The following is a 14368-nucleotide window of genomic DNA, read 5'->3' on the forward strand; positions in this document are numbered from 1 at the left end:
AGCGAGTTTCACAAACTTGTTTAATAGTTAGTGATTGGACGTGTTCACTCACTATACAATAGCGTTTTGTCGATCCCGCAAATATAGTGTAGATCCTCTGAATTATTCCAAACAGTGAGGTTGACTTAACAGACGACTTTGCACCATCAGATATTACCAGATTCAAACTGTGACTGGTACACGGTGTAAACGAAGCACGAGGATATTCTTTTAAGACTCTAGCCTGGACACCTTTGTTTACACCAGCCATATTAGCACCGTTGTCATAAGCTTGTCCTCGGCAGTCATTCATGTTTAAATGGCAACTTTCAATTTCAGCGAACAACAGCTCTGAGAGAGCTTCTCCAGTTGATTCTTTTGCCACTTTATATCCAATAAAACTTTCTTCAACGGCCACATCACCACTTATTCCATCTTGTTCTGTTACATATCGGATTGTGAGAGATATCTGGTCTTTATGGGTTATATCTGGAGTGCTGTCCAAGATTACAGAAAAATACTTGGATTTATTTATTTTTCTGATTGTAGCCTTCTTTACTTCAGATCCCAAAAGACAAATTAGCTCGTTTTGAATATTATTTCCTAGAAGAGTCACTTGGGAGGAGGCACTAGTTACCCTTCGCAAGTGATCTGACATGACACCATCGAATTGTCCTATCAGCTCGATCAGACATAAGTAATTGCCGTTATTCTTAGTAAATAGCTTTGAAGATGACCCTCGAAAAGCGATATTATGTTCTGCCAAATATAAGATTATAGCGACAAGGCGCTTAAAAACTTCCTGCCATCTTTCTGTCTCTCTCCTAATTTGGTCCGATAGAGCATGATTCACCGAAATACATTTTTTTAGACGTAGCTCGGCTTCAAACCAGATAGTCATAGTTTTGAAATGCTCTGGTGTGGTTTCGTGTAAACGAAGTCGCTCTGCCAGGTGTTTCCAATCATTAAAACCTGACTTTTGACCAAGTTGTGACTTTGAATTAGGCTCGAAAAGTCGGCAACAGAAGCAGTATACTGAGTTGGTGCCTTCAGAATACACCAACCATTTGCGTTTTACCTTTTCCCCATTTTCCGCACATCGAAATTGGTGTTCATTAGAAAAATGTCTCTTTTGGGCATTTTTTGGATAATCATTATCAGCCTTTAACGGTATAGGCCCTTTTAAAATTAACTCGTCTCTTTCATCTCTATTAATGATATCTGGCCAAGAGGATGGATCTGAATTGATTAGGCCTACGTTGACGGTTTTAGGAGATGAAATCGACAACTTTTCATTCTCATTAATATTTTCTTCAATCGAAACTGAATCTGGAAGGACTTCATTAGGTGTACTCACGTTTACTGAGACATGTTCAGGCTCACTAATTATTACCGCCGAAGAACTGGAAGGAGCAAAATAGGATGTAAGCTTTGGGACTTTTTTCAGAAGTGCTTCAGTCGCAGCCTCCTCTTCTCGAACTAACTTGCGTCTTTGCGCTCCAGAAAGTTTTTTAGACATCGTTATTTAAAACAGTCATTCACTTTGTAGTAATCCTACTATAGGCCTAAGGAAATATCACTGTTACATGTTGTACTTATCGTCAAAACCACGTCTTTATTAACAGTTCAAGTTTGCACAACCACTGAGCTAATCGTAACGTAACAACTACCATAGACTAACTCAACTACACTGAACTAAATTTGAGGTTAGAAACGAGCAAGTGTAGGTGCGTGTGGGTGAATGCGCAGTGTGTATGTCTCGGACTCGCAGTATTGCCAACACGGCAGACGTAAAAGTAGGCCTAGTAATAGTACGAGTTGTATATTAAATAACAGTATTAATTTTACGAATAAAACGAAAACGAAAGCTAAATATTGTCTTTTTTAAATAGTCATTGTCATTGATTACATGTTTACGAGTTCCCGGAAAATATTCGTTCGCTGTTTGCCGATAACGTTGTTAAATTTTTTACCTACCAAAGCCGCGGCGCCCAGGGCGGTCGCCCCGCTCGCCCCGCCCTCGGGGCGGCCCTGCGCAGCCGTTTAGCACGCTTCTATCTGTGCTAGAGAAAGCATCGTACAATCTTGCATTCTGTTGTTATAACAAAAAAACATGAGCGCCGCCATAGAAAATTATGCCAAGTGTGAAGTGCATGGTGTAAACAGATTTCTGTAGTCAAAGAATCACACAGCAGCAAAAATGCAATAGGAATTGAGTGTGGTGTATGGCCTAAACATTATGAGTGAAGGTGTAGTCCGTCAATTGGTTTGGATTTTTTTAAATGGAAGAACGAACGTTCATTATGGCGACAGGAGCAGTAGGCCATCTGATGAATTGGTGAACAGAGTAAACGAGAAAATTCGTAAGAATCGGCGCTTCACTATCTCGAAACTTTCTGATCACTTCCCTGAAATTTCTCAAAATGACAGAAAAACTTGGCTACGGTATCACAAGTTTTGTGCTCGTTGGATTTCAAAAGTACTTACCGACATTATCAAAATTAAAAGAATGATATCTCACTCGGTATGACATTGAAGGAGGACCTTTTTTGGACGGAATCGTTACTGGAGGTCAGAAATGATTAAAATTTTTTTCATCCCAACCCATTGACAGAATACACCTTCACTCATAACATTTGGGCCATACACTGCACACAATTCACGATGAATTTCAGCTGCTGAGTGATTCTTTGACTACAGAAATCTGATTACACCACGTACTTCACACTTCAGATTCACTAAGGAAGTATGTTTAATCTATGGTAGAACCCACAGCTCAGATGAGCTTCAAAGCAGAGTATCAAGGAAATATCTTGTTAGTGAAAGCCAATAGTGGTGGTAAGGATCTGAGCCTAGAGCTCTTGTACCAAGAATCCTGCTTTCTAATCATCAAATAAACTTATTTAACACAATATTTAATTACCACACTAGTCTAGAACAAATTTTCCTGCACTTGGGAACATAATACATAACGTCAAATTGTCAAAGTTTAGAAGGAGTAACCACAATGGTAACAGACGTAGTTTAATGTATAAATAACATGTTATATATATTGTATATCATGTTATACATGAAAATAATATGTACAAAAAGGCTAGCAGCTTACAAAGAGTGTAGCAACTACGTAGGATCATCTTCTGAGGAATCATAATCTGCTACCAGAGAAGAAACTGCAGAACTTGGCCTTGTGATTCCCAACTCAGAGGCGGAGAGAGTTTTGGGGGTTGATGGCAACAATGATATCTTCTTCCGAACCAACTTCTGGTTCTCAACAGCACCTGTGAAACAAGAGTGATATACTAGAAAGGCAAAAACTTCAAATCTCAACAGGATCTATGACAGTTGAGTAGGGGTAAGATTTGGTTTGATTCCTGTTAATTGGGGCTTGTCAGAGAATGGGTCAAGAAACTGTATGGTTCTAAAGGACTTGCTGATTCAATTACATACTCGACATATTGTTTATCAACCAAGGAAGCAAGTCTTAAATAGCTACAGTACAGCCTCGTTAAGGAGGCCGCATTCTCCAGAAGCCTGTTCTCCAAATAATTCAAACCGGTTTGGAATAAATAAACAAACATTAATACAAAATTTACATTTTGGTAGCGCTGTTGCTTTTATGAATGCGAAATTGAGCAGTGATTGTGGTTGCATCGATTTTGCAAAATTGATGGGTTTTGCCATGACTGTACATCTGATGACTGACAGTGGTGTTGCTTGGTAAAATTCCAGGGGGTGGAGAAGACTCAACTGCTTATCATAGATTTCCCAACTATTTTTTATTTTAAGAAACCAACTTCTGTACTATTTAAAAAATATACAAATTATTATTTGGGTTTAACACTAATGGCCCCATTTAATTTAGTGTTATTTAAACCCAAATAATATGCATTTGATATAGTAAAATTAAGTTTTTTGTTGTTTACACAAAAACTAAAAGAGATACAAAGTAAGTGTAAATTACAAAGTTGTTAAGAATTGAAAAACCTATAACATGATGTGCCGTTTAACATATTATTTTGCTATTTGGAAATTTTTAACAATGGGCATTGGCATTTGCAAATTTTCAAAAATAATTTTTTTTTAGTTTTTATTATTTCAAAAAACCGTTACTTGTAGCATATCACAGTAAAGCTAATTTCATAACAAGGAAAAAAATTCAACCGGAGAAGGGCTAAGTGCATTGGTATAGGAAACACAAGAGTATTAAAAAAATATTGACTTTTCCCAAAAATACTGCCGCCATTTTGTAACGGAAAAAGATCGTTAATTTCTGTTAACTTGCCTTGAGAATAAAATTTGGAAGGAGTGCCGAAATGTTTATCTATTAAATTCCTTTAAAACGGTGTATGACATATGCTTACGTTTTAAAATTTTGAGATGCGAACTAGTGACCTTCAGTTTTTGGCACACCCTGTATCGGAAGAAAGCTAAAAACATTTTAAAGTCATTCCTTGGGGTCAATTTAGCGAGAAATAATTTTATTTCATCCTTGTACGTTAAGCCGTTTTTCCGTAATCAATTCGAGACACCTTACGTGGGACACCCTGGATACAAACGTTTTACCAATTCATAAAGAAATGTTATGTTATGACTCCAAAGAACTTGAATAAGTATTGTTTTAAATCCAATAAACATTACAAACCATTGTGGTAGCCGTCGTATCAGTGTAAAATTTTAGGGATACAATAAAATAGGCCTAGAACTAATTAGTATGGAAAAAAATATTTTATTACAAAATAATGAAATTAAAATAGGCTTTTAGAAATTGATATTAAGATCACCATTTTCACTTTCATAAAACTTACAACTAGGCCTAAACAAGTTTTTAATTATGAAACATTAAAATCAGTGCTTTGAATAATATTATTAAATAGATCTTAAACGTCATTTTAGGTTTTTCCATGTAGATCTGTTTCAAAGTGATTAGTTGATTAATTTGTTTAAATCCTTAATTAGGAATTATTAGCAAGCACTCCTGTCAGTTGGCCTAAAGGTATAAAATATAGTCATCATAATAATTCAACTGAAGAGCATTCATTGCTTGCACTTTCAAACTTGCAGTCTCGCAAACTCGCAGACGAATCATTAACACAGGACAGGATCAGGGATCAGGGTAGCCAACATACGTCCAATAAGGAACAAAATAACACATTGATTTGACTCCTCCATGTTGGACCGCGGCCATATCTGACTTAATAATAATCTGTTTGAGAAAGAAAAATATAATATATACATACTTACAACAAAACACTGTAAATATATTTACACATAACAAATCAAACAAAACCAGTGGCATTGCTACAGACAGTCATGAGGAGCCTCCACCCCCCCCCCCCCCCCAGAATCTGGGAAAGAGAAAAGTTGGGAATTCCCTTGCCACAAGTTGGGACAGTTGGAAGTCAGAGATACAAGGAAAATATATTTTGAAACAAAATAAAATTTAAATATTCGCAAAACACCATCAAAGATTGAAGTTTTTTTTGACTTTGACAAATAAACTTGATTTTTCTTCAACTTGCATTTAACTTTGATTTTACATCTTAGGCTAAACACACCTTATTTTAAGAAATCAATAATCAATTAGCAGTATAGTTTGTTGGAATTTTGTTTGCGAGAAATGTTGTTCCTTATTGGACGTATGTTGGCTATACCCTGATCCTGTCCTGTGTTGATGATTCTGATGATTCGTCTTCGAGTTTGCGAAACTGCGAGTTTGAAAGTGCAAGCAATGTAGCTCTTCAGTTGAATTATGATCTATACCATAGCATACCTTAAGAACCAAATTTTCTTAAACCGTGTCCTCTCCCAATGCAAACGCAAAGCCAAGTATAACTGCAATAAGCATTTTATAATGATACGCCAACCCCGTATGAAGGACGGGTACTCTGCTAGTAGAACAATAAAAGAATAATTCAAAAGACATTTCAAAAATACCAAAGCTTACTTCTGGTAGGCTTCATTTTGAGTAACGAGGCCAATTTGATGTCTTCATCGTGTTCAGGAACCAAAGCAATATCCAGACCTGTCTTCTTTAACAGAGCTTTATCTATTTTCTCTTTAGCTTTGAACTCTTTCTTCTTTACCTGGATTAAAAAATGGATTTAAATTTGTGCTGCAATAAACTATGAACCATTGTTACTCACTGGTCAGAAGAATACTGTGCTGCCATCCCCAGTCGATGTGTAGCTGGTAGTGCTAAGCTAATGGGCTTTTGATAATGTTATTGTGGCCAGTTAATGTAATGTATAACACTCTTTGATTATTAATTTACTTACATATTGATCGTATGTCTTTAAATAACTTCTTGATTAACGTGTGATGTATTTTTAGAATCAATTCTGGTTCAAACCATAAGGGGTTTTCTTTAATCTTCAAGGCAATAGTTTAAGTTATAGGTTCAGTAAGAGTACTCAACTCAATCCATCAAAACCCTCAGTTAAGCTTTAGAAATCCATAATACATTGGTCAAAAACTAAAAAGTCTGAAATAACTTACAAAGAAGTTTAATTTGCCTAACCTGTTACTTTAAGTTTAGATTTAATTTAATTTGTCTTGTCATTTATATGAAGTTTAAAAAAAAAATAAAATAAAATACCCCCGCCGCAGCAAACCTGCCGTCTAAGCGAATTTCCATTTGGCCGAATTGATTTTCAATTGATCTATTTAAATAACATTAGGTTTAACGAGTACCTACCTAGGTTTGCTGCTACAAGGAAACTAATAAAGTAGTGTGTTTTTAGTAAAATATTGATAGTTTACTATAAAATAAATAAATTTGCCAAGTTTGATCAAAATATATCCATAAACAAGCAAACTACAACATTTGACAATATTCTCCATAAGAATAACATGGGAATTTTAAATTTACCATTTTTTTAGTTTTCTCCGTAACCAATAACCGTACAAAAACACTTTGATATACTGAATTGTTTGTTTTTTTAAGCTCTTTAAGAAGGTTTAGAGAAAAATTGGGAAATTTTGTGTTTTGTGGGTAAGAAGTGAGAAAAACCAACTTTTACCCCATAAAACCCCCCATAAAACCCTTTTCCCATGGTCCGATCATGCTGGATCGCGAACTCATTCAAGTTTATCCCGCCTTACACCTTCAAACCAAATTTCATCAAAATCGGATAAAAATTACTCAAGTTATCGTGTTCACGGACACACATATATATATATATATATATATATATATATACTAGCTGTACCCGCGGGCTTTGCCCCGTTTAACTTCTTAATTTTCAAGATAAGCTCGTTCGCATGGTTCAATCACGTCCTGGTTGAAGTTCGTTCGCTACGCTCACTCACTTTTAGGTTGGAGCTCGTTCGCTGTTCTCACTTGCCTTCAGGTTAGCTCGTTCGCTACGCTAACTCGCCTCCAGGTTGAAGTTCGTTCGCTACGCTCACTCACCTTTTGGTTGCAAATTAGCTGTCATAAATTTAAAAAAAAAATTATAGTGCTGCACCCTGTTGGTAATCCTCGTAACTTTAATGCTATTGCACATCATAGAACAGAACCAACTTGTTTAATTGAAACAGCTGTTAAGATTCATTAATTCCATTTAAATATGAGTACTCATAATAGACCATGAGCCACCAATATGAAACCCTCCCCCCCCCCCCCCGTGGGAATTTATGACTTATACTTTTTTTTGTTGGTATTACCTACCAGATTAAGAATTCAGTTGTTTGCCTCTTTTAAATTACAGCGTATTTCGGAAAATAAAGAAAAACTGTTAAATTTAAAAACTGTTTGATTTAAATTACATAAGGGTAGCCTGCGTTAATTACTGGTGAAATATTTTTTTATTGACTTCTTCAGTATGTATTCAAAGGCTTCAAATGAAAATAAAAAAAGTTAATAAAATGCCCCCGCTGCAGCAAACCTGCAGGCAATGCGGATTTCAAATTGGCCTGAATTGATTTTCAATTAAATCTATTTAAATAACATTAGATTTAACGAGTACCTCTAGGAAAGAGATTTTAAGAGATTCTATCTAAATTAAATAAATTTTATTGAGAAATTGTTTACGTAAATTTTACTGGAATGTAAGGTTCCAGTAAAATTAACGTATAAAACTTTGTTTTCCTCGTATCAAAATCGGATTTGCGACTGTAATTTTCTTTTTAAATTTCTTTAAAATAATGTGCTGATTGATATGGGTTGCCTTTACAAACATTTAAGTTACTCTTAGCAACCCTTTTTGTAGGTGGGGGGTGAATTTCAAAATATCACCAAAAAGAACCTTAGAAACGTGTATTGAAGCTTGTTTGAATTTATGCATATTTGTGCTGAGACCATTCATTATTTAGCAGGTTAACCCGTTGTTCCTTATTTTTACCATTAGCTAGGATTTTTTTCCAATCCCGTGGGATCTTGATTTTGGACCTCTCATTAAAAACGTGTCTCCAAATCCCCTTCTCCCTTTCAATGTTTTTAATAGATACACCTAAATAGGTATCCGTAATAAAGTATATCATTCTGAATTTCGGAAAACGGCTGAAGGCAATCTGTGCTAGTTCACCAGAGGTTTCTGGAATATTAGTAAGAACCTAAAAGTAAGCCATACCGTCAATTACATACATACATTCTTCAATCTTGGAAGGTTCGTCTACTATATACCCTTGTTCTCCAAAGCATGGAGCAGTTTGGCCTTTTCTGTTTTTGTTGGGCATCCATCGGTAGTGGCTAATGCCCCTGGTCCTGGATCTAATGGGTATGTCATCAGCTTCTCAAGGTTAATATCACATTCCTGGGACAGCAGTAAAACTCCAGAAAAATATTTCTTTTAGCTCATATCTCAACTAATTTGTTTGCAATCAGTTTTCCCTAGATTAACTCAGATTCCCGGTTCTCAACTCTCCAGATAAGAGTAAGACTGAAATTTCTCGCATAATTGAAATGCTAAAAGAAGCTAAGGAGGAAAGGACAAAATGGATACAGAAATGAATAAATCGTTTGAGTTTGTTCACAAATTGGTGGAGGATCAAAAGAATGTACTGAAAGAACAAAACAAGCAGTTAGCAGATTTTATGAATTTAGTCCAAGGTCTACAGGATGAAAACCAACAGTTACGTAAGAGAGTTAAGGAGCTCGAGACAAGGATAGATGACACCGAGCAGTACCAAAGAGCAAATACTGTAGAGATTTATGGTATACCCGAGCTTCCTGATGAGGATACGTATGAGGTTGTGTCAAAAGTAGGTGCGGCTCTGGATGTGGACATTTCTAGAGACATGGTGGACATTTGTCATCGGCTGGGCAAGAGTAGAGATCCTGGGCGGCCTTCGGGAATAATTGTTAAGTTTGTTCGTAGAGAGGTAAAGCAAATCTTGCTCAAGAAGAGGAGGAATAGAAAGAGAGACTTCACAACCCAGCACGTAGGCTACCAGATTTCTTCAGGGCCGGTCCCCGTCTTCATTAATGAAAGCCTAACTTTAGCCAGAAGAGGATTGTACAAGGCTGCTAAAGAGGCAAAGAAGAGCAAAGGATATAAGTATCTTTGGGTCCAGAATGGTAGGGTTCTCATGAGACAGGCTGACGACACTTCGGTTATTCATATTGCAACTAAGGAAGATATAGCTTCCCTGTAAACTATAGACATACCTGTATTTTTGTATTATGTCTTATTTTAATTAATGTCAGACAATCGCAATGAAATATTATCTTTAAATAGTTTTTTTGAAGATGTTTATAGTTTAAAAATTATGCATCAAAACATCCGAAGTGTTAGAGAAAACTTTGATTCATTTATAATAGTTCTTAATAGTTTAAAAGTATTGCCTGATATAATTGTGTTAAGTGAAATTTGGATCAGCGATTGTGAATGCGATGCATTCAGAATATCTGGTTATCGCAATTACTTTGCGTGTAATAACGATTACAGAGCCGGAGGAGTTGTTGTTTATGTTTCTAATTGTTACTCGAGCCGTCTGGCAGAACCAGGCGCTGCGCTGCGAACAGCTGACTCAGTCAAGGTCATTGTTGACATCTCTCCGTCTTTGTCAATCACACTGCTTGCTCTCTACCGTCTACATTCATATTCAAAACAAACCTTTATTGATGAGCTTGAAAATATGTTATCTACAAGTACTGATCGCAACTTTTTGGTTGTCGGTGATATAAATTTGTGTCTCCTTAAACACTCTGTAGAATCTGATAGATATCAGGCAGTGATGGCAAACTCTGGGTTAAATCAATTAATAAATGATCCTACTCGCATATCGGGCAATACCATTAGTTTAATTGACCATATTTATTTTAGATCTCATGATAATATTATTAGCAGTGGTAAGGTTATTCCATTGGGCTTAACTGATCATGATTGTACGGTCTGCAACCTTAGTGTTGGTCATCATTTGACCAATATCAACTCAGATAAACTTTATCAGTACAAGAAAGTTGATTATATTATGTTAAGGCGCCTAGCAGAGTGTACAGATTGGTCCTTTGTTTTTACTTGTAATAACATTTATGAAGTTTTTAAACTGTTTTTGGATCGTTTCTTAGATATAATAAATAGGTCTACTCTCTGTAGTGAAAACACCGTTAAATACAAAATACTTAAATCATGGATGACATATGCTTTATGTAAAAGGCAACTTGCTAGAAATGCATTGTACAAAAAGGTTAAAAAATACCCACAAAACACAAGATTAAGGACATATTTTGATACTTTTTCGAGGAGGTTAAAGGCTGATATGAATACAAGAAAAGAGCAGTATTATAAAAACCTGTTTGATTCAAATAAAAATAATATGAAAAAACAATGGCGTGCTGTTAATAGCATATTGGGTGCCAATGATTCAAACAAAGATATTGCTAGTGTTTATTCCCGTACAAATCCCAACGAACTCATAAGTGATCCCCGGGGAATAGCTGATGAATTTAATAATTTTTTTATCAATGTTATAGACGATTTGCGTAATGGGTTAGACTCTTTGAATGGGGTTGATGTTACCAATTATTCAAAACGTTTTCCATCAAAAAACAATTTAAACTCTTTATTTTTGGTACCAACTGACTCGGAAGAGTTAAGTAGGATTATATTAAGCCTAGATTCCAACAAGTCACCTGGTATTGATGGTGTTTCTGCAGCTATGCTTAAGTCAATTCATGATCTAATTGCACCAGCTCTTTCCCACATTTTTAATCTTAGTATGGAGTTAGGTATTTTTCCAGATGAGTTAAAAGCAGCTGTGGTAATTCCTTTACATAAAAAAGGGGATATTAGAGACTGTAATAACTATAGACCAATATCCTTACTTTCAGTGTTCTCTAAAATCTTTGAAAAGTTGATAAAGTATCGACTTGTAAAATTTTTAAACTTATTTAGTTTTTTTAGTAATGACCAGTTTGGTTTTATAAATGGGAGATCTACAGAAGACGCGTTGTTACAGTTCTGTTCTCAAATTGCTAATGGTCTAAATGTTAACAACAATGTGTGTGGTGTGTTTGTGGACATTAAAAAGGCCTTTGATTCAGTTGATCACACAATACTTCTTTCAAAACTTTGGAATGCAGGTGTTCGAGGAGTTGCCTGGAATTGGTTTAATAGTTATCTGTCCGGTAGATCTCAATGTGTTAAGCTACAAAAGGTCACTAGTTCTAATTTGTTCATAACCTGTGGTGTCCCCCAGGGTTCAGTGCTTGGCCCTATTCTGTTTTTACTGTTTTTAGTTTATATCAATGATTTATGTACAGGAACATTTTTTGGAAGAATAACTTGTTTTGCCGATGATACGGTTCTTAGTTACTGTCATAAGGATTCAGCCCTTTTAATGAGACATATGCAAGAAGATCTTGATCAATTAAAAATCTGGTTCACCTCAAACAAAATGGCCCTGAGTGACAAAACCAAGTACATTCGATTCTCCTTGAGGAATAAAACCGATGTAGTAGATCAAAAACTACTTTATAAAGGTTTACACTGTCTACAGGGAGTACCGGCTTCCTCTTGTAAGGGTTGCATGGATATTCAGAAAGTTAAAGACATTAAATATCTTGGTCTCACAGTTGATGAAAATGTTAGCTGGAAGCCCCACGTAAATAATCTAAAAAAATATCTATGGTCTTGCCTAAGAAAATTTTATTTGCTAAAGTCTTGCTGTCCTCGATCTATTTTAAGAACTGCTTATTTTGCTTTGGTGGATTCCAAACTGCAATATGGCATATCATGTTGGGGAGGTATTTACCACTCCAGCATTATTCCTTTGATTGTAGCCCAAAAAAATATAGTAAGGTTGATTATGGGTGTAGACAGGCTAGAACATTGTTTTCCCTTATTTAAATCTCTAAAAATCTTTCCACTAAGACACCTCTTTGTTTTCAGAGTACTAAGAATATTTTTTATTAGATCTGGTCACGTTTTAGGAAATCAACAGGTTTATTCTGATAGACTAAGATCTAGAAATTTTGTTGTTACTCCACACCCTTATAATGAGTTTTTTAGACGCTTTTTTAGTTTTCTAGCTCCTAAGTTATTTAACTTTCTTCCAAAGGATATTTGTTTAAGTACTAGTTCTAAAATATTTGTAAATAGGTTAAAGAAGTGGCTTTTTACTTTACCTGGAGTTGAAACATTATTGTCCTAGGTGTTGTAAATGGAAGTACACATGTTTTGATTTTTTTCTGTACTGTATTTTATTGTTATTATCTATCACTTTAATGTTTTATTTGAATCTGTGAAAAAACGTTTATTTCATAGTTTTAAATTGTTTTGATACAAATTTGCCATTATATATGTTTAATCTTTATATATAGCATAATGTATTATTTGTTTTTGTTCTCCAGTACGTCTTTTAGATTGTAATGGTTCCTCAACACGAGAAAATGAGGAACCTAACTATTCATTCTTAATTTGTATTGGTTATAACTATGTCTTGTATTCTATGTAATGTATATTAATTGTCAATTGTTATTTTGTTGTATTGTTGAATGAATAAAGATATTTTGAATTGAATTGAAATTTGAATTGATTATCTACATTGATTAAATTGTCTTCCACCGATTCGGGTACAGGTCTTCCAGCTGATAAACAGACCATCTAGGAATTCTGATCACGGTTTTCAACTTCAAGCAGAATAATGCATTGTTCAAAAGCATCAAGTACAGTACTTGCAAAATACTTTGCTCACTTAATTCATTTTATTTGCTTGCATGTCACTGTGAGAACAATCTGATGACTTCACCATAGTTGCATTTTCAAATTCTAACTAGCTGTGGGCCCGTCCTACCTCAGGAATCAACTAATCAAATCAAATCAAACTAAATAAACGGTATCAGCATTCTGACACATACTTTCTCCCATAAGATTGTCAACAACCTTTCTCATGAGTAAGCGGTGAGAGTAAATATACGGAAATGGGATTTGTAAAATTTTCTTCAGAATTTAAAGGACTATAACATACTAAATTTTTATCAAAATTGTTCTAGCCAATTTTGGGAAAATCTGATTTTCTGTTATTTTATGGGAATTTTTATTGGAAAATAACATAATTTACCATAACCTTTGAACCGTAACTTTTACAGAAATGGGATTTGTATCATTTTGTTTAGAATATAAAGGACTATAACATACTAAATTTTTATCAAAATCGTTCAGGCCATTTTTGAGAAAATCCTATTTTTCCAGTTTTTTATGGGGTTTTATGGGAAAATCCCCATTAAAATTAAAACTTTCTAAAAAATGACAAAAACTATCAAAATTGTAAGGATCATAGCATACTCTGTTAAATCAAAACCGGATTTTTGTCTAAAATCCTATTTTTTGTTATTTTATGGGGGTTTTATGGGAAAATAACATAATTTACCATAACTTTTGAACCGTAATTTTTACAGAAATGGGATTTGTACCATTTTGTTCAGAATTTAAAGGGCTACAACATACTAAATTTTTATCAAAATCGTTCGGGCCATTTTTGAGAAAATCCGATTTTTCCAGTTTATTATGGGTTTTTATGGGAAAATACCCATAAAAAATCAAAATTTCAAAAAAATGAAAAAAACGCCTGGAGATACCACGGATTAGAACCTACATACCAAATTTCATTGAAATCGGACCACAGGTGTAGTCCCTAGCTCTGTACACATCCAGACACACAGACACACACACACATCTGTACATAAGAGTGGATTCGAGGTCCTAGCGTAAAGGGGTGTTTTAAAGGTCATTCGAGGTCCTGGTGATCTCAACGACATTTAATGTAAATTAGCGTTGGAACTCTTAAGCGGCATTACATGTAACCTTAAACCACAATTATTTATGGAATTTGTTAAATGTGGAGTCGTATATTCGACTTTAAGTTTTCGTGTGTCAGTTCAGTACTAATTCGAGGTCTTTGAATCTGAGGTCTTTTTACTTTTGCTTTAAGGGTCATTCGAGGTCTT

At 35.0% G+C, this 14368-nt stretch overlaps 1 protein-coding gene across 1 annotated transcript in view; it reads right to left on the bottom strand.

Moving 5' to 3' along the window:
• Nucleotides 1-2993: 2993 nt before the first annotated feature.
• LOC128994209 (coiled-coil domain-containing protein 130 homolog) overlaps nucleotides 2994-14368 on the bottom strand; it is a 55685-nt gene continuing 44310 nt past the window's right edge. Inside the window, exons 5-6 of the mRNA XM_054418591.1 lie at nucleotides 5924-6062; nucleotides 2994-3257 (exon numbers count right to left, since the gene is read on the bottom strand). Of these exons, the coding sequence (XP_054274566.1) occupies nucleotides 3100-3257; nucleotides 5924-6062 (297 nt within the window). The 3' untranslated portion in view covers nucleotides 2994-3099. The remainder of the gene's footprint in view (nucleotides 3258-5923; nucleotides 6063-14368) is intronic.

The sequence above is a fragment of the Macrosteles quadrilineatus genome, unplaced genomic scaffold (genome assembly GCF_028750875.1).
Source record: "Macrosteles quadrilineatus isolate MER2022 unplaced genomic scaffold, UCM_ALF_1.0 Scaffold_5__1_contigs__length_97177068, whole genome shotgun sequence".
Classification (NCBI taxonomy): Eukaryota; Metazoa; Arthropoda; class Insecta; order Hemiptera; family Cicadellidae; genus Macrosteles; species Macrosteles quadrilineatus.